This window comes from Lissotriton helveticus, chromosome 1_1, assembly GCF_964261635.1.
Source record: "Lissotriton helveticus chromosome 1_1, aLisHel1.1, whole genome shotgun sequence".
Taxonomy (NCBI): Eukaryota; Metazoa; Chordata; class Amphibia; order Caudata; family Salamandridae; genus Lissotriton; species Lissotriton helveticus.
Window position 1 is genome coordinate 418,325,093 of NC_136057.1, and position 21,559 is coordinate 418,346,651.

The window sequence follows — 21,559 nt, forward strand, 5'->3', positions numbered from 1 at the left end:
TCTCTTTCTGAGGAGGGCAGGGCATTTGTTTAAGGGGAAATTAGTAAAGAAGAGATCTCACAAGCTATAGCTAAACTTCCATTTCATAAAGATCCAGGGGAAGATGGCTTTCCAGCAGAATTCTATCGTTGGTCAGGTGAACAAATAGTTGACAGTTTACATGCTGCTTTTCAGGAAGCGCTTTTCATGAAGCAGATAGCTAAGCCTCTTTAGTCTGTATATCTAATAAAGAGATCATCGCAGTCTTGCCCAAACCAGGAAAAGATCCATTACTTTGTAGCAGCTATCGCCCCATATCACTTCTCAATTGTGATGTAAACATTTTAGCCAGTGTCGTGGCCTCTCGTCTTCGTAAAGTCTTGCCCTCTTTAATTCACCACACCCAAGTGGGATTCATGCCTGGGCGTTCCTTTAGAAACCATCTGCGTACTTTGGGACATACACCACACTCTGCCAGATCCCTTCAGGATGATGCGTTGGCATTATCACTTGATGCCGAAAAGGCATTTGACAGAGTGGAGTGGCACTATCTCTTTCAAATCTTGGAGAACTTTGGTTTGGGATCCCAATTTTTAGGAAAAGCAAAGTTACTACATCAACATCCTATTGCTCAAGTTAAATGTGGAGGTTTCCTCTCAGACTCCTTTTGAATTTGTAGAGGAACACGTCAAGGTTGTCCCCTTTCCCCTCTTTTATTCCTCCTTGCTTTAGAACCTCTAGCAGCAGCAATTTGACAAATCAAACAATATTGTGGGTATCCCTCTTCCGGTGGGGGACTCTAAAATGTATCTATATACTGATGACATATTACTCACTATTTCTGATTTGCTTCAATCTCTACCATCATTGTTTAAAATCATAAGAATTCTCCTCTTTTCCAGGTTAACGTTAACTGGGAGAAGAGTGAAGCACTTCCCATATCAGATGGCACTACCTAAACAGCTATTCAGGGCGTTCCCTTTCACTGGCAACACTCGCGTTTACAATACCTGGGTGTTGTGGTGAATAGGGGGATGGTTGGAATGGCAGCAGACAATCTCGGTCCTTTAATTACCCAGATGCAACATGATTTTGATAAATGGAAGGCATTGGGATTATCCATGTGGGGCAGGGTTCAAGCTGTTAAAAATTGTCACGCTTCCGCGTTTCCTTTATTCACTCGGAATGCTCCCTTTTCAGTTTCCTTTATCCTCACAGTGCCTTATCGATTCTAAGATTAAATCTTTTATCTAGGGATCTACAAAACCTTGTTTAGCTGTGCATAAATTAAAAGCACATCATTCTCATGGAGGCTTGAGTCTTCCATCAATAGAACACTACAATTTGGCACTACAGTTATCTCAAATCACATACATGTTGCAAGACGATTCTCACACACCACAATGGGTACATGTAGAACGACATCTATTGTCCGCTGAACTTGGTCTTTCAGCTTTTTATTGAACAGGTACAAGTCGTCTGGATTCTCAAAATCCACTGTTGGCTGCAATGCTCAAAACATTGCAGAAGGCTCACCGCCTTTTGGGTTTTAATTCCCGCATTCATGCCAAAGCCCCAAACTGGAAAAATACAGCCATATGAGTTAAAGGGAAGACTATCTCCTGGCCCCACTGGAAACAGGCGGGTATTTTTACTTAAGATCAACTTCTGCATAATGCTGATCTCAAACCCTTCGCACAATTGACTGAAGAATTTGGTCTTCCACTCCATCAAGCAACAAATTATACACAACTTCATCTCTGCCTTAACAAAGTTCTAGGATCACATCCATGGTCACTCCAAACTTCACCAATAGTATCCTACCTACATACTTGGGGGACTCATAAAGGAGTTTTATCTGACTTATACAAACTATTTACACTACAACTATTCTCCCAAACCTTATCACATGCTCTCTGTATAAAATGGCAAACACGCTTATCGGTTACTTATGATGATGAGGAATGGATTAAACCTCTGGCAAATTTAAATAGAGGGGCCAGAGAAGCAAGTTTACAGTTTTGCTTTTTCAAGATTTTACATGATTGGCATTGGTCTCCAATAAAGCTGGACTCCTCCCTCAAACCAATTGTTGGAGATGTGGTGCTCCTGGTTGCGACATAGTCCACATTATCTGTAACTGCCCTATGGTTCAACCATATTGGTCTTACAAAGGTCAGATTTTACACCATACTGTGCCTCTAGTTTTACAGTTAACCTCAGAAACCATTCTCCTACACGATTTACGAACCTCACAACACCTTTCCAAATCACAATGCCGTATTTTACATACTGTTTTGGCCACAGCTAAAATCTGTATTCTAAGACGATGGAAATCTCAGATTCCACCCTCTCAAGAGTCTTGGTTGGTGGCCATGGTTCCAACTGCCTCCTATGAAAGAGTCATTTATACTTTGCATGACCAGACAGAACTATTTAATCAATTCTGGGCTCCCTTTTTGCAAATGAATACTGATTCTGTGATGGACAATATTGCTCATCCTACAGTGGATACAACAGCGCCTTAACTCGTCTCTCCTTCTTATTCCTCTCATCTCTATTTACTCTTCTTTTTCTTACTATCATTTTTATGTCTTCTTCCCTCTCTCAGCTTTATTGCTTCTGGTTTTGGTAATAACACTGGGAGGATTTGATTAATCCCTATCTTGTATTGGAATAATGCTTTCATAGAGTATACTATATTGTATGCTCTGTTCTATTATACTATATTACCTTCATATTTTCCTTCAGTTACTACCTTCCTATTTAATAGTTCAAGTTCAATCTTTATTATGTTTTGGAACTCCGTGGAGGTCCACATAAGAAAAAGAACAAAATACAAAATACCATTCATAATATAAAAAAGACAAATTATAGCACTTACTGCAATACAAAGTGTCACATTAATGCGCATATCATTCATCAAAAAATATCTAAAAAACATTTGAAAAAATTAAAAATGCAGGAACAAAATCTCTCATTAGGAGGGTTGTGTAGGGCGAACATAAAAGAATTAGCATTTACAATACCCATTTGCAAACATATTTGTCTTAACCATTTGCAGCGATAAGGGCGCAGCACTGGGCATATAAAAAGTACATGCGCTCGATCTTGAATAGATTGATGACAAAAATTGCAATTAGCAGAGACTCCATACCATTTAAATAAAAGATTGTTTAGAGGTAACAAGTCCTGTCTCAATAAAAACCAAAATCTCCGAATACCATGTGGTAAGTTCCAAGTAGCGTAAGGTTGCACAAGTTTTCTTGCGAATGAATCAGTGAGAAGATTAATACCCTTCTTAGCAAGGATTGAAGTACTGTCTAGTCTAAAGCTAAGATCCCAAGTGGCCTCTTTCAAGACAGACTTTAGCTGGGATGTGGATAAAGAAAAGAGAGAATTCTCTTCCAGCTGCAAGAGCGATACAGCCTTTCTAAAGTTATTAACAATTAAGGAGTGTTCTCTTAAGCTTCCTAATAGTTCCGTCTTTAAGAGGAACCTCATAGTCCCCTCTTCTCTTCTGGCTATGCTTGCGACCCAACGTACTACAGCTGCCAGGCCCTGGACCCAACTGCTGCGCAACCCAAACTCAAGTCTGCAAGCAGCCACAGAGCAGGCAGAACTAATAGAGGCTACACTTCTTAGCAATTTTCCCTCCACCTTATTTAGAAAATCCCAATGCTTAATGTCAATTAGTTCTAATCCATATAGAAGGGTGGAAGGAACTTTTGCCCTAAAGACCTCCAGTAAATATGAGAAATGCCTTCTTCCCATTGCCGAGTACAATGCACTTAAGCTTCTGCCTAGGGATAAAGCCTTCCGGGCATTGTTATCAGTGTGGGGTTTAGCACTTAAATTGTCACAGATTAATTTTCCTAAGAAGACATAAGTCTTTACTACCTCAAGTTTGTCATCTCCCACCGACCAGGTAAAGTTCGTAAATGTTAGCTTTTTCCGGCCTGAGATGCACATAATTTTGCTCTTAGATGCATTAATTTTTAAAAAATGGGAATCTGCATACTGATGTAGAGCTAGGAGGCGTTTGGCGAGGCCTTTAGGCATAAGATCCATTATTATGATATCATCCGCGTATAACATACATGAAATGTGCTTTCCGCCCAATATAGGTGCTATACCATCACAGGAAGAGAGTGAAGCAGGTAAGTCTGCAATATATAGAGAAAAAAGTAACGGGGCAAGGAGACAGCCCTGCTTAAGGCCATTACATGAAGGGATGATCTCGGAAAGGCCCCTATCTCCTCCTTGCAAGACCTGACACCACGTGTCTGTATGTAACACCTGGATCATGTCCAACAATTGAGGGGGCATTCCCAAAGCGGAGAGCTTTCTCCACAGCAACGGGCGATCAACCTTGTCGAAGGCTGTGGAGAAATCTATAAAGGCCACGTAGACTCTTCCGCCGCGTACCCTTATATATTTATCTGTAATAGTCTGAAGAGCGGAAAGATTATCTAGAGTTCCATGGCCTTTACGAAAGCCTACTTGTTCTAGTGGTAAGATTTGTTTTTGTACCACCCAATCGTTGATTAGAGATAAAAAGGCATTTAGAAAAAACCTTCCCAATTGCGTCCAAGAGGGCTATTTGACGATAGTTAATGGGTGAATTTCTATCGCCCTTTTTAAACATGGGGACCAGAATACTCCCCTTCCAAGATGGTGGAATGGTTTTTTTAATGTAGCAAAACCTGAAGAGAGGAAATAACATTTTACTCCAGGTCGCAGGATCTTGTTTCAAAACTGAAATCGGGAGTTCATCAGGTCCCATAGCTCCTGATGGGCGCATCTCCCTAATAGCCGATTCTATGGATAATTCTGAGGGGCATTCAATTGTGGAGTTACTATCTTCCCCAATTCCCCTAAGGTCCACTTGCAGATCATTCTTAGCATACAGACTTAAAATGAAGTTGACCCAGGTTTGTTCTGGAATAGGGATTGGAAAAGGGCGCACTCTTGAGCCGCACCCCTCTCCAATAAGAGTCCAGAATTGCCTAGCGTTCCCTTGAACAGCGGCTTCCCGCAAATCAATCCATAACAAGTCCTCTTTTTCCTTTTTAATTTTTTTCTTTATCCTGCTTCTCCTTCTTTTGAGGAGAGATATTTTCTGAGATCTTTCTACTGCTGCACTTATGTATTGTTCCCTCACCAATTTATTTATTTCCTTATTAAGGGAAGCAACTGCTTTAGGGAGGGATTTTTTTTTCTTAATTAAATTCGATTTTTTTACAGCCGAGATGATCTCCTTCATAAAAGCCTCAAAGGAAGACTGTTCTACCCCCTGCCAATTGATTAAATTGGATAAGGTTTTCACAAGGATAGGTTCCAGGCCCTTCATAGCTTTATAATCCCAGAAACATCTTACTGTTTTTTGAAAGGAGACCACATCCCTATCAAGCACCCAGGTGTCTGAGTTAGGGGGATCTACTAGGAGAGTTAACATAATAACATTATGGTCACTAAGGGTAGATTCTATAACGACCAAATCCCTTAAAAGAGAAAAAGTAGGGTGGTCAACAATTATGTAATCTAAAATAGATTTACTATTGGGGGAACTATGTGTATAGTTTGCGGGAATGTCGGATGGCAGCCTACCATTCACTATAAGCCCCTCCGCACTATATAATTCCTCCAACAGAATTTTACCCCGTTTATTTGTTTTTATATTGTCTGGGAAGAGGGCTTGGGGAATCAACATAACCTCCTCTTTTACTTTATTCCTAAAAAGCTCCAAACTATAGTTCGAAACTTTACAATTTAAGTCACCTACTAACAGAAAATTAGAGAGGGGGGCTATTTCTTTAATTTGCCTAATAAAGAGAAAAACTTGTTTCAGCAAGTTATTAAAAGAATCACCTGGCGGAATATAGGAATTTATTATCACTAAGGGGTATCTCTCTCCTGTTTTATCTAGATTGCAGAGGGTTACTGCCTGGAAAAGGTTACTGGGGTCTATATGGTGGGAAAAATTCCATTTTATTTTATTGGACAACAAGCAGGCAATTCCCCCTTTAGCATGACCTCTTTTAGAGGGGGTTGCCGCCACCTCTAATACATAATATTCTTTCCCTACAATCAATTTATCAATACACCAAGTTTCCTGGATGCAGATTATATTGGCATTCAAAGAAAAAAGATACAGTAATTTTTCAGGATTGTTATTGATGCCAGCTGCATTCCAGGAGATAACAGAAAAGACACTGCTAAAGGTGAGAAAACAATTTTGGGTTGTCTGTCACCTTAGATGACAAAGCACCAGGTAACCAGTTCCATTGCTGATCATTCTCAGTTATACCCCTATTTATTGTTAATGGGGGGGGGATAACATGAGTAACTATCCTTTTAGTTTTTGAGACACGAATCTTTAAGTCATCAAAAGATTGAGAAGAGCCAACTTGACCCGGGCCCCTATAGTAGCCATTCTCATTATGGTTATCAGCACATGTTGCTGTAAAGGGAACCACATCAATCCCCCGACTCTGGAAAATTTCTGCTTTATTTAATATAAGATTCACTATCAAGTTTGAGTAGAACCTTACCCTGATAAATGACGTAGACCCTGTACCTAATATTGTTACTAAATCAATATCACTTGATTTGATTAAATTTAAGCCCTCAATGTCTTTACAACATTTCAGCAAAAAAGATCTATTCAGTACCAAATCAAGGTCAAATAGTGGGACAAAGTCCAAGATCAATGAGTCAGTATCGGATTCCAACATCTTATAAGCAGAGTTTTGACCAGGGACTACCCTTTCTGCCCGTATATGGAAAGAAGGGGCAGTAGGGTTAAGGGAGGGGGATGCCACAGGGACAGAAATTCTTGCGTCCACCACTGGGGAGTGGACCATGAGCCTTTCTTTTTCTGCGCCCTGTTCTCTCGAATTTAGGTTAGAACAACTAATAATAGTTTCATCTGTATTAGTGGAGGGCCCCGAGGATTCAGATGGCAACCTAATAGAATCATGCCTCAGAGATCCAGTATCTATCTCAGCCTTAGCGGGGGAGGAATAGAAGGAAACTTTGGAATTCTCAAATAGAATTTGTCTATGCCTCCTCTTTTTAAATCCGCGGAGAGACTTCCTCTTTTTTTTTCCTTTATGCTTTCCTTGTTTTTCCACTTTTTCCTCCAATTCCGGCCCCTTAAAATCTGGATCAAAGATAGGGTATAGTGCCTTTTCGGCAGTGGCATCAGCCAATACAACACTATTTTCCTCTAAGCCAATACCTGGTACTAAATCACTTATACAGTTATAAGCAGACGTTTTAAGTGTGGGACATAGATCCTTCAGTACAGGTGCAGCACGTATATTCTCAGTTAACAAACAAGGTGGATTAGCCGAAATTGTTTGAGGCAGTGTTGTGGTGGGGGGGTCTAAACCACAACTCCTTTCAGTGGTTTTTGACAATAAAGCCTTTAAAATTTGGGTAACAGAATCCAGTACGCAATCTGAGCTACCCACAAATTTGTTCAATAGCGTTAGAATTGAGGACAGCAAATGTTCCATGGAAATCAAGAATTCAGATATAGGTTTCTCTGATAATCTTAGACTAGGATCATTATTAACCTCAATCCCCGTTATATTAAGCATTGGACTTTTTAACATGCTTGTCTGGAAGGAAAGGTCTTGGGAATTAGGAGAGGGGGTACTACTATAGAGATGGAGTCCAGAAGGGGTAGCACCTATTGGGGTATTTACCAGGTCTAGCAGTGCCCTAGGTTCATCAACCAGATAACGTTCGCATAACACTGGATCAATATCCAGGGGCTGAGAGTCTTCATTAGTATCCTCCCTTGACTTGGAGAGGTATAGAGTGCCGTTATGCACGGCATTTACAGATGTTAAAAGAGCCTTGGTATATTGGAAATTATCTGGCTTAGGGGCTGAACAATTGTCATTCACAGCAGATATCGAAGGAGTAGATAAGACATCCACAGTAGAGTGAGGGCTTAAATTAAACTTTCCCAAATCCTCCTCCTTCGAAGATTGAATGGGCGATGGGATACGTGATGATACTAAGGAGACCCCCTTATGGGCGACAGTATTTTCCAGTGGTGCCTTATCCCCCGATTTCTCCCAAAGCTGAAAAATCTGATTTTGGCCCTTCAACTGGATTGTTGAAACATTCTTATTTCGAAGGGGGTTGGATCTGGTCTTAGCTGTTGATCTCCCCCCCAACAATCTCCCAGATCTAAGCTTTTTTGCGGTCATATTGCAGGCAATATCAAATTGTGAAGATAAAACTATATACCGTGTCAGTGAACAGGGTTAAAATTATATGCGACAAATACTAACAAATCGCAAAGCCAATGAGGCGAGTATACTGTGTCACTGAAAATGCAACAGCAGCCAAGGTCTATACAGGATGAATGGGTTGCAGAGTGGAATAGTATCAAATCACCAGTTATTAATAAGTGGGCCCAGCCCAGCCTACTTCAGCCACTGAGGGCCGCAGAGGGCCCGCTCTTTGTCCGGTCTTAGTCCGCGCGCGTCCCGCGTTCGCGTTAGATAGCAAGGCTAAGTAGGAGGAGGAGGGGGCGGGAAGAGGCACCAGGTGCGCGCAATGAGCAAGCGCTAGCACCTCTGGGCCTCGCAGTCCCGCTCCCGCAGATGTAGTCAAACGCCTCTCTCCCTCCGCAGACAGTCAAAATCCGGTATGGAGCACACGAGCTCCCAGGTCCCAATAGAGCGCCTCGAGGCGGAGCAGCCTTCAGCCTCTGAACACAGAGCACAGATCCTTCGTGAGAAGCTGAGAGTCAGGCAAGCAATGCGAGCGGCTCCCGCGGAGCGGGGGCCGCGAGAAGTAAAGAAGCCTTCAGTGAGGGGGCGGGAAGAGGCACCAGGTGCGCGCAATGAGCAAGCGCTAGCACCTTTGGGCCTCGCAGTCCCGCTCCCGCAGATGTAGTCAAACGCCTCTCTCCCTCCGCAGACAGTCAAAATCCGGTATGGAGCACACAAGCTCCCAGGTCCCAATAGAGCGCCTCGAGGCGGAGCAGCCTTCAGCCTCTGAACACAGAGCACAGATCCTTCGTGAGAAGCTGAGAGTCAGGCAAGCAATGCGAGCGGCACCCCCTATTTAATAATTTTCTTGTCTTTTTAATCTATAATAGACTGTAATTTACTGATCAACTCGATATCAATTTCCTGGATTTTATGACTATTTGATTTTCATCATCATTCATTATTTGGAGTTTCCATATCACAATCCCTAGTGGTTTTTCTCACAATTAGATTTCTATATTTCCCTTATATTTTATTATAGTATTATCTGTTTTGTAGTAAGATAAATTTGATTGTTCATCTAATAATATTTTTTCAGATTTATGGATATATATATACCTTTATGAATTAATATATCTTACTATTTATACTATTATTGCAATGTAAATTCCACTCTTGTATTACAAGCTCTTGTTTTGTATTATAGTTATAAAATGCTAATAAACAATTTCAACATAATAAAAAGAAGTCTAATGTAAGGAGACCATGTTTTGTTGAGATGGGCGTTGAGCGTCCTCAGGTCTAAGATAGGCCGCCACTTTCTGAAAGCCTTCCGTATAAAAAAAAAAAAAAGAACCAGCAGTAGAATCCATTCCTTCTCTGGGATGTCGGAACTGGTTCTAGTGCCCCTTATTGTAGCTTCAGCTGGGCTTCTAGGCGCAGGAGATGTTGATGCTTCATCGCCTGTAAGCGAGGAGGAGTGGAAGATGGAAGTAGAATGAACTCCAATGTATGGCCAAATTGAATGATGTTGAGCACCCATTGATCCATTATCTTTTGCCAGTTTTGGATATTTAAAAAAATTCTGCACCCGCTTCCCCACAGGCGCCTGGTCGAGAGGAGGAATAGTAGCCAGAGCCTGAAAGTTGTAATTGTCGACGTGTGGAATCCTCCCCCTGTCGTCCTCCTCTTCCTCTGGGAGCCGACTTGGAATAGGCTGCATACAGATGGCCGCTGAGTGTATTGCTGTCGATAAAGCTGTGTAGATGAGGTGTATAAGGGATACCTGTACTGTTGATATCCACCTCTATATGAGGGTAGACCTCTTTCCCGAACTCCTCGAAAGGGAACTTCTTTATGTCCTCGAGAGGCGCATCAATGTGTTTGCCAAAAAGAGCCTCTCTGTCAAAGGGAAGTTCCAATATTTGATTCTGATCTTCGGGCTAAAAATATGTTGCTCTGAGCCAACCTTGTCGGCGTAAGACTGCTGATCCTGCCAGAGATCGAAAGGCCGTCATAGCAATGTCCATCGCGCACTCTATGACCTCCGAGGAAACCCTCTCACACATCTGGAGTATTTTCTTGCCATTTGCTTTACTTCCATCCAAGAGTTGGTCAATGCAAGGGGATAGGTTGCACCACATCTGCCGATCATAACAGCCTAAAATCTCTAGAGAATTAGCTGCCCTGACCATAAGCCCGGATATTGAAGAAAACCGGGCGTAAAACTGGTTGTAAAATATAATGCATACAGTATAAAGAGTAGAATAAAATAATACTGTAAGAGCATTGTATGGTTCCTTAACCATAGATAAAAACATACATAAATAACAGAGGCTAAAAGTACTCAACTGGTGCTTCTAAAATACGCCTAGCCCGATGTACCTAAGCTTAGTACGAGGGAAGAAGTGAGGTGTAGAATAGATTATTCTTTTGCCAAGAATCTGTCCAAGATTTCTCTTAGGGTCTAATCAGCTCCGTACCTTAGTTTGGAATGAAGAAGGTCAGGCTCAGGAATCGAATTCCCAGCAACCCGCAAGGGTAGCTTGGAAATACTGGAGCTGGATTTATCGGCAGGAGAAAAGACAGCGTCTCTCTCAGTGCGTCTGTTGGAGGGTCGGCTTCCTTCGGCACTTGCTGTAGCAGGATGCGTCGGGCAAGTAGATAGTCGAACTGCTCCAAACCACTGTGTGTTTGCTAAGGCAAGTGTGGGCATATTTATACCTTAAAATTGCCGAGTTTGATGTAAAGGTGGACACAATTAAAGACTCTCAGTTTTTTGAAAACTCCATGAGTTCTTGGACAAGTCAGTTCTCGAGCAAAGGAAAGTCCCTAGCTGCTGAAGCCGAGTTTTCCAAGAAATCGTTGTAGATTTTCAGAACTAGTGGAAGTAGCCCTGCCGTATTTGGACTACATGAGCTATGACTAAATATGGTTAGGATTCTTATGCCTATATAAGGACATAGTGATTTATACCTATATAAGGGCATGAATCGGGAAATTTACAATAGTGTCCTAAAATGGTTCACAACACCTTGTCCGGAGGTGTTGTGACTGGAGCAGCCTGATTCTTGGATTTGCTTGGAGCTGCTTGTGATATTACTGAGTCTGGCTTTGAAAGACCCACCAGGCAAGCAAGACTATCTTCTGGGGCCATATACTTCTTCTCTAATCTAGGAAGAACCGGAACCACTGTCGCTGAGGTTTTCACAACTTTAATGCCTTCCACCCATATGTAACCAACAATGAGGATGGTTCACACACATTTTCTAAATGGTTCCTTGAAGTCATACAGAAGGCACTCCGTTTGCAAAGTTGGCATTAGCAAATCTAATCTCTTGGACACTCTTTCCAAAAGATTGTGAATACCACTGATGTCCTCCGTTGATGTGGCATTACTGCTGACATGTATTATATAGTTGCCCCATTCCCTGTGCGGATCTGGAAGCTCCCTTTCCTCCAGGTCATCATCTGAGGTGTCCAGATGCTGGTCAGGCGATGGTGTTGGAGCAGTGATTGTCTGTAACATTGTTACTGCCTGAGGAGTGGAAGGCACTGTATGATGCTTAGGAGGCACCATGGTCTGATCCCAAACAGTAGAAGGTGCTGGAAATCTTTTCTTATAGTGCGATAACAAACTGTAGATAAGAAAGTAAAGAGGATGGCATACAGACATCTCTTCCTGATACTGTTGGTGGTAATCCACGTAATAGTGTTACTCTTCATACCCTTCCTCGAAATCGTCTTCCTGGCATTTAACATGCCACTCCGAAGAATTGTAGGCATAACCAAAGGGGTCATCGTCATCCTCCGAATCCTCTTCCTCTAGGAGATGTGAAGGAATGAGAGGGGTCCCCTTACTAGGTGATGTGATTTCTGGAGTTAAGTGCCTAAATCTCGATTTCTCCATAGGAATTTTCCCCCTCGTCGACGAGGTCACTGACGGTGTCCTTGATGAGGACGTTCGGCAGAGCCACTGTCGACAGTAAACAATACGGCGTTGATGTCGACTGGGCCACAGACGTCGCTGTGGTAGTCGTTGCCATCATCACCGCAGTCGTAACTGTCAGTGGGAAAGATGTTGGCGGAACCGTGACCGGCGATGCCTGTAGAGCCCCCTCAGACGATCCATTGTCAGTGCCATCGTTGGAGGAAGTATCGACAATAGCAAGAAGACCCGCACAAGGGAGATTATATATACATTGTACTTTTTGCTCAGTAATGCAATGATGTTAACATAAATAAAACTTTAGCGCTTTCCAAGAAGAAGTGAAGTCCAGATCTTGACAGGTATGTAGTAAGGCTTTTTATTCAAAGATAAGCATGGTGTTCAAGATATTGCTAGCAGCCAACGCGTTTCGTCACCACTGTGACTTCTTCAGGGAAGATAAGGGAATGTGTTCCTTCCTTCAATTCCTTGTATTGTTGATCTGACTTATCAGTCTTTTCTCTAACGTGCAGCTTTTAATAGTATTCCCATCTGAATCACCGGGATAATATCAGAGGTAGTATAATGTATTAAATGTGGCGTCTCTCGTTTTCTATCCTCCGAGTTCAAATGAGTGTAATTTACAGAACCATCAGAAATTTCTTCATTAAGTATTGGGCATTTTCGCGGTTTCCCGGATCCGAGTGTATCGTCCCTTCCCAGTGAGAAGGGACGATACACTCGGATCCGGGAAACCGCGAAAATGCCCAATACTTAATGAAGAAATTTCTGATGGTTCTGTAAATTACACTCATTTGAACTCGGAGGATAGAAAACGAGAGACGCCACATTTAATACATTATACTACCTCTGATATTATCCCGGTGATTCAGATGGGAATACTATTAAAAGCTGCACGTTAGAGAAAAGACTGATAAGTCAGATCAACAATACAAGGAATTGAAGGAAGGAACACATTCCCTTATCTTCCCTGAAGAAGTCACAGTGGTGACGAAACGCGTTGGCTGCTAGCAATATCTTGAACACCATGCTTATCTTTGAATAAAAAGCCTTACTACATACCTGTCAAGATCTGGACTTCACTTCTTCTTGGAAAGCGCTAAAGTTTTATTTATGTTAACATCATTGCATTACTGAGCAAAAAGTACAATGTATATATAATCTCCCTTGTGCGGGTCTTCTTGCTATTATCATTGGATGTGATGTTTTTCATCATACTTTAGGGGGTGTTTACGGGTCACGCCCTCGACCTATACGCACAGGCTACAGAATACCAGATACTAGACCAAAAATAGTGGAATAGTGTGCAGGCAGTCAATAGCTCTGACCCAATTGTGTTGTGTTTTTTTGGAAGTATCGACAATGACTGACCATTAGTCGTGGAGGCCAGGAAAACCTCGCTTCGCATCGACGATCAAGAGGATTTCTTCCTCAACTGTGTCGTCGGCGACGATGATGATGATGATTTCAGCAACGGTTTCACCTCAGGAGGGACTAAAGAAGGCTTCTTGAAGGTTTTCCTTCCTTTTTCACCCTGCTGTCCCTGATTGATGTCCTTTCCTCTTCATTTCACCTCAGTGAGGACATTTTGTAGGACTAACTCTGTTATACCCATGGTTGGTCTTTTTTGAGGCTTTATGAAGATGCTCCTCAGATGAGTGAGGTTCAGATCGTACCCTCTTGTGAGACCTTCTGGGAGATGAAGACGACAAGGCCTCCTCATTCTCCACACTAGAAATAGGCTCTTTTCTGGATTTCAGCTTCTGGAGCCAAATGAGAAGACGACCCTCACGATCCCTCAGAGTCTCTGTGGAGAAGGTACGACATACCTTACAATCCTTGGCTTCGAGGTCAGGAATCATGCATTAGATACAGTCCTTATGAGGGTCATCCACGTGGAGTCTTTTCTTAGAGCAGGTTATGTTATGTTATGGAATATTTGTATAGCGCCTATCAAAGACCCTTCTTCTCCTTGTCCAACATCAGGAAAGAAGATAAACTAAGCTCAATAAGTATAAATCTGACGTAAAGGTTAAGGAAAAACCTTGCAAGAGAGCAATTTAGGAAAAAACTGAGCAGAGCTCAGTGGAGACTCGCTAGCACAACCTGAGGTAGAAAATCTGATGGTCTGAGGTTCTCTCAAGAGGGTTCTAGAAGGTGAAGTTGTTCCGATTGGCTAAAAACTTCTTTTTATCTCTTACAAAAAGAGAGTGATATAAAACTGAAATGGGCCAAGGCCTATTTTTTCTAGTTTGTACTAGCTTTGCATTGCTGTTTTGATATACTGGGGACCCCTATCTCAACTTCGGGGAATGATTCCAGCATGTGAATCTATGAAAGCTCCAATGCTTGAGTAAAAGTAATACACTTGGCGCCATGATGTGGCATTACTGCTGACATGTATGTGATACATATGCCAAACCAACCATTCTGATTGAATGCCTCTGTGTAGTGTTAGCTTAGTATGTTTTTGTATGAGTGTAATTGTCCCACTTAAGTAATGTAGGAAGTGTGATGCTGCCTCAAAAGTGTGTTGCCCAAGTCCTCTTTTTGGCTTTCTACTAAACTTGATCAGAATTTTCTCAGAGGTCTGGTTTTCGTGGGGGTTGGAGGTATGCCAATTGTCTTCCAATTAAATCAGCTAACTTGTCCCAGTGAAAATGTTAAACAAAGTGTGGGGCCATTGATCAGAAACACCCCAAAAATAGACTGCAGAAAGAGTGCCATGCATTTAGAAAGCAGCTACTTTGAATAGTTAAGATGATGGTATATTTGAGAACTGGAATAGTTGGGTTGCAGGAAACCCTACTATTCCAAAACACCTCTGCAAACTGGAGACTATGGGAAACATTGGGTGGTGTTGCTTCCATGGATACCAGCAGGTTTCCTTACCCAAAATGCATTTGTGAACATCAAAACTATGTCTAAAACACACATTTTCTTCTCGCATTCTGTTATTACAGCAGTATTCACACACTGGGTCAGCAGGCACCCAGGGAACTCTACCTACTCTAAACAATTCTAATATGCATTAACTGGGGGAATTTAGAGTGGTGTTGCTTGTGCATATCCCAACATGTTTGGATACAAAAATACAATTTTGTCCATATTTATGCAATAGAAAACTCAAGAACGTCTGGAATATAGTAAAAATATTATCTTGCTTTCCCACATGCATACTGAAATTTATGGTACCCAATGTATGGGTGGGTCTAATACACTTGATAAGAACAAACTATAACTGTTAACTTGTAAAGATCACATTGACAGCGTGTTTTCCCCGTTTTATCTGGTTCCAGTCCAGGCCAACAGGCACCCACACACAGGTGGGGTATTGTTTTTAATCATGGGAAGTGTAGGTACGTCGGGTGGTAAGATTTTGTACATCCCTGCCAAGTCTGTAATTTTCATCAAAGCCTGATGTTTGCAGAGCATTCTCTGCAAGACTACACAGTAGCTCCAGGCAAGCCACACAACCCTGCACTCCCCCAAGTGTCTAGTTCTCAAAAATGTCTGGGGCTGGTAGATTACTGAGAGTACCAGCCTGCTCCAAGCCCAAATTCTAGTGAAACTCATATCCGACGAATCAAGACTGATTTGCATATGGCTGGGTTCAAACTGGAATGGCATGCTGATCAAAAGAACGATGGATTTAGGCCCAGATCTCTGTACTGGGGTGAATGTAGGACATTGTTCTGCATTCGATCCATCAACTGTTGTTTTTGCACATGGTAGGTTTTTGGGCCTTTCATGTCTCTTGCATGGGCACACACAGGTGGGATACCGTTTTTATCGCAAGCGTGTGAATGCAAAATAGTTTTATATTTGTTATCAGATATTGAATTTCTCTACATTTTGTTCTTCCGAATGTAACACATTGTGCACAAAAACACACATTTTATTAAAGATGCCCTCAAAATCTCCAGACATTATGGGGAACCCCAAATTGAGAGTTTGAAATAACCCCTATTCCTAAAATCAAATACTCTGGCATGTTTTAAACGTGCATAGCTTTTTTCCTACCACATTTTTTCCAATTAATTGTATCTTATGAATTAATGGCATAAAACATAATGAAAAATCATTATAAGTTGCAGATGAGTAGACGGCTCTGGGTGTCGTTTTTTTCGTAACTATTGACAAACTCTACACATTTACGCAACCAAAAGAGTTTGTATATTACTTTTGAGATCGGCATTCAGGCCAAACTCACCTATTTCTAGTTTTTGCAACTTATGTTTATTTTTGTATGATTTTCTTTGTGTAACCCATGAGCTATTGCACAAATAAATCGCTTAATAAATTCATAATTGGGTATACTTTTCAGAAATGTGTTACATCCTGGATTCACCAGTGAGTTTCATTACTCTTTCCTCCACAACCAGCAAGTAAGTAGAAACTTGCAAAAATGGCTGAGACCGTTTAAAAAACAAAAAAACTGTTCCTCTTTCTGGAAGAAGATGCTCTTAACACAGCAAACCTTCTCTTGGGGGCCAGTTTGTGAAAAGAAAACATACACATTAACTTGTGTATCATTTTTATTTCCAATTTATCCAAAAAAAGAACATTTCAACACGTTTGCTATTTTATCCATTCCCTATAGAGAAAAACATAAATCCGGAGTACCTTTAGAATTCCCAACATTTAGAGAAAAAAGGAGGAAAATTATGAAGGCTTAAATGAAACCTGCTTCACGTATCAAAGGAAAGGGGTCTGCATAGAGAGGCTAAATATGAATAGTGTTTACATATATAGTTTTGTATGAGAACAGTCTTTAAAAAGTCCTGAAGACATCACTGGGCAAAACATGTATTGGCTGGGTGATTTGAATTTTGCGGATTATTTCTGCATCTACCATTTGGAAGATTTTTGATATGACCGTAAAATATCTATACAGTGGACATTTGTGACTTTGAACCTGAAAAAGGATTTGCTTACAGAGGGCAATCGTACATAGAATAATCTTCCATAGAATAACAGTATGTGTGCACCGGAAGTGACATACAAATTGTGTTCTGATTGAGAGAAAGTAACAGTACGATTTCAGAACCAATTTATTAAAATATTTCTGCTGTAACGTCGCAATACAATGATTAACTGCTGGAAATAATTCAAAATATATACTTCACAACATTCTTTATAAGCTACCAAAGCGCAGGAAGTTATTTGATCAGTCTATGTGGGCTTCTAGCACTTAAATTCTTTGTTAAAATAGGTTTACACAAGTAGCTTACCTTCATTCGACATTCTTTGAGAAGGCCTTCTACAAACTTCCAGTTGGTTTGAGCAATTACTGCTGGTGAGAGATCTGAGAGTTTGGGTTGCCTCAGAGTTTTTCCAATAGTCCGAGCTTCCTGCATATATTTCTGAAGCAAACAGAACAATATGAATGTGAAATTAATAGCCCATGGCAATTTATCTACACAAAAAAATCAATACCAATTGCGTTGAACATGTTTAGTCCTCTAGGTGAAACAATATCGGAGATAAATGAATGACGAGTGAGTGGTTATGAATAGTTATCTGGCACCACGCCTGGACTAAAAGTCCTTTTGGGAAAATTGAATGAAAAGGCTGTGTAATTGTTTACCACACGAGAAATTTGGTGGTTATACATACCAGATGACAATCTCCTATTTAACAAGTTAACACACAGAGGAACCCTTTTCTTAGCAAAGTGCAATGCAAATTTGCCTCCTCGGAATCTTACAGTACACTTGAAACATTGGCGAACATTTCAGCAAGCCTTTCGAATTTTGGGGGGATATAGGGCAAGCCGTGGTACGAAATAATCTATTTTTCAGGAGACAAAATGAGATAACATGTTTTTGGTGAATACATTTATTTCAATGTACGGTGAATTATTTCTCTAAAACGCTCAGTATTTTAAAATAGTTATTTTTTTATATACACAAAGAGCAATCCTTATTCTACAAAGAAATGCTTGCAAATACTAATAAATAATAATTAATTAATTGGTTACTCGTGCTTCATCGTCAGCTGGCCGAACCTCAGACGTTAGAAAGATAAATGAGCAAGGATATGGGCTTCAGGCTCATTATGTCAGAAGCCATGAACAGATTCTTTAAAATTGAGAAATCAGTGACATTCTAATAGTGCATATTACAGTGACTGAGTGACCAAAGTAGAAAGATCAATACAGTGGATTAAATGATTATATAAAAGAAAAAAAAAAACACACAAAAGTAGGATTAGTAACAACGGCTAAGATTCCAGTAACAACAGGGACGATAATCCCTGATAAACCAGCTTTAAACAGAAAACACATACCAGACAGCACTCAGAGTAGGATTTTTTAGGAGGTCGTGCGTGAGGGGGTGGCCCCTGGTCCCACTCCCAGAACGCCATAGAGTTCTGTCGGATCAAAAGCTCCTCTGATGGCTGACAGAAGCAAAGGCACCACAGGCAAACACAAAGAAAATGCCAGAGAGGAGGCGAGCGAAATATGCATGCACAAGGTCCAGAACAAAAGAAATAAGAGAATAAAAGTAAATATAGCAACAGTAACAGAAATGTGGCAAAATGGTATGCTGTTCAAAGACACTGCTAACAAGTTGTTGCCAAAGTTGCAAAGGCTTTTCATTAAGTATACCTTAGTAAATATGGATTTTTAAAAACAACAGTGCAACAAGGCACTGCTGTTTTGAATAGAATTCACATTGAAACTAAACAATGTTTGTTTGACACATTTTTTTACATGGTTTCACTCTAACTAGTCAGTATCAATAAGCAGAACTCCAATCCCACTCATGAAAGAAAAAGAAAAAAGAATGTTAAATAAAAGTATCACTGTCTATGGTAACATAGACCCTGCCATCAATCAAGTGCACTGAGCTATGGTTAAAAACCAAACACCACACACGTCTATCCAATTTGCCTACAAGCAGCTAAGAAAGAGTCCCAAGACATACCTGCTCCTTGACGTGGTATTTATTACCCATCACTTTTTGATTCTGCAATGGTGGAAGAATACTGTGCTTCAATTCCATTCATATTTGAAGTACAGACAGATGGTTTCCCAAAATGTGAAGTTGAAATGGTCATGGGCATAAAGCCATGGGTACCTCCTTCTATACATACCACAATACTCATGGAGTGCACCGCTTAACCAGATGTAGACTTTTATGGACAATGCACATAGTGAAAATTGCTCCTCGAGCAGGGCCTTGGTCTCTGTGACGTCTCAATTCCATCTTTACATTACACAAAACAATGCAACATACATATACTTTAAACGTACCTTGAGGATCATGGACAAGGAGCAGTCTAAGCGAGTCATGGCCTTGTGTATTATTGGTGTCCCATTTCACTGTGGCCATCACATCAGCCTCACCAGTTGGTAGTGTGGACAGGGCAAACCATTACTTCGACTTAGGGAGTGTGCCCCAAGAACAGAAGGTAGACACCTCAGGCAACAATAACCATATCTATTGACATCATTACGAGTGAGGTTTACTTTTGTAGATCAATGCTATATCTCGGCTTTCAATGTCAAATTCACTATGAAAAGATTGCAGGCATCAATGGTGTACCACTTTTTTCACCACAGAAAAAGACAGCCTAAATGTTCAGGCTGGTCATCTACCTCGCATTCCATTTAACCCAGTCTGCAGATGAGCCAATTTTAAAGGCCTGAAGAATGGATCCAGTGGTCAGTGCACACTATGCAAGTATCCATACAAACAGATTGTGTATGAGAGCCTTGTAAATACTCTGTAAATCAACTGCTTGTCCATTGTGCAGTGAAGTAAAGCCCCCAGTGGCCTAGTAAACTTGTACTAATTCCTACTACCAGTCTAGATCCCAATAACTTCCATTATCCAGATGTGAGGAAGATTGAAGCAGATCACAACACTGCACTAATATCTGAACTTAGATTTTTCAATATTCAGTGGACACAGTTAACTGACAAATGGGATCTAACTCGTGTCCTCCTCCTCGCTGCCCATCAACACGGAGGACTGTCGGCTCAAAGCATCTTAAGGATCTCCAAGTCACAATACATGTTTTGAGCCACATAATGACATTAACTAATACCCTAATAACTATGAGATACATCCAGGGAGTAAATATTTAGCACTACCTAAACAAATGAAGTTATCATTTGAACCAGGCGATAATTGTTCCCATTTAAGTTTCAAAGGTGAACATCCTCTAAAGAACTAGCTCAATGTGCTCAACTGTTACTTATGGTGAGCAAGACCCAACAGCACCACAACCCATTCTGTTCAGAGGTAACGTCACAAATGATAGCAACCTTTATCTTTTGTGATATCTGAAGGGTTACAGTGCTTATAAAATATTAATATTTCAATATTTAAGTGGAATGAGATATTGAAGATCGCAATATAGACTGAACTAAATAATTATTTTCTAACTCCTCCCAATAAAGAATGGGTTGGAAATTCTGTAGCTCCAAGAAGAGAACGTTCAGGTAATGAAGAACTTGTTACTTTCCCGTATGAGATGTCTGTGTGGCTCTTAAACAGCCAATCACCATCTAAATATTTGTGGCCACATTTCTGGGTATGAACGACTCAAACAATAGTGTATTCAGCAAAACTGTATAGGGATACATGAAGGAGGGAACAAGGTCAGTGGGGATATATATATATATATATATATATATATATTATTATTTTTTTTTACTTCATTAGTGGGATTCCAGCTGCAGAAGACAATTATGGCAAAACAATCTCAATTGCGGTTATGATGCGTAACATTTTCTTTGAAGTACTGAAGCTTCAGCAAGAAACAAAATGTACTTAAATGTGGACTTCTAGCAGCAGCTTTTTCCAGCAAGTTTTAAAATATGATATGCAAATAAAATGAAATTAATTAAATTAAATGCAAATGTTATGCTAAAGATGAAAGGTTTTAAACAAATGAAGGGAGAAACTGAAGAAAATGAACAGGCTTATGCAAGTACAAAGCTTCTAAAGAGTCGTTGGGTTTATCTTAAACATCCATGTTTGAAACACAGCTCTTTGAAAATGACAAGTGAAGGCATAACATCTAACCACCACATAGCAAAAGGCATTATACCCTCTAAATGGGAAAAAATTGACTGGTAGACTTCGGCAAAATATAACATGTTTTATTAGAAAAGTTAAACACTGGAAGGAAGATATACATCTCCATAAGTTTTGTCAAACTACTTTACAAGTGTAGTTTCAGGAGATGCTTGACTATCCATGCTTTAATCATGTTGTTATGTCTGTCTCTGGTAGAGAGCCACTATCGTGAATAACTGGATTCAAATCCAGCAACTCTTTGCTATGATGCAGCAACAGTTATTAACAAAACCTGTTACCCACTGTTGCTACGTCAAAGGAACTCACTGCTGCTTTGGCTGGGCTCGCTAAGAGCCTGT

At 40.7% G+C, this 21,559-nt stretch overlaps 1 protein-coding gene across 4 annotated transcripts in view; it reads right to left on the reverse strand.

Annotated features, from left to right (window-relative positions):
* DENND5B (DENN domain containing 5B) overlaps positions 1-21,559 on the reverse strand; it is a 578,042-nt gene that overhangs the window by 262,479 nt on the left and 294,004 nt on the right. For 2 of the 4 annotated variants that reach the window (XM_078673773.1, XM_078673772.1), the window contains 2 exons: positions 18,457-18,567; positions 17,400-17,531 (listed from right to left, as the gene is read on the reverse strand). In XM_078673773.1, coding sequence (XP_078529899.1) covers positions 17,400-17,531; positions 18,457-18,567 — 243 coding nt within the window. The remainder of the gene's footprint in view (positions 1-17,399; positions 17,532-18,456; positions 18,568-21,559) is intronic. The other 2 variants (XM_078673775.1, XM_078673774.1) reach the window with 1 other exon arrangement.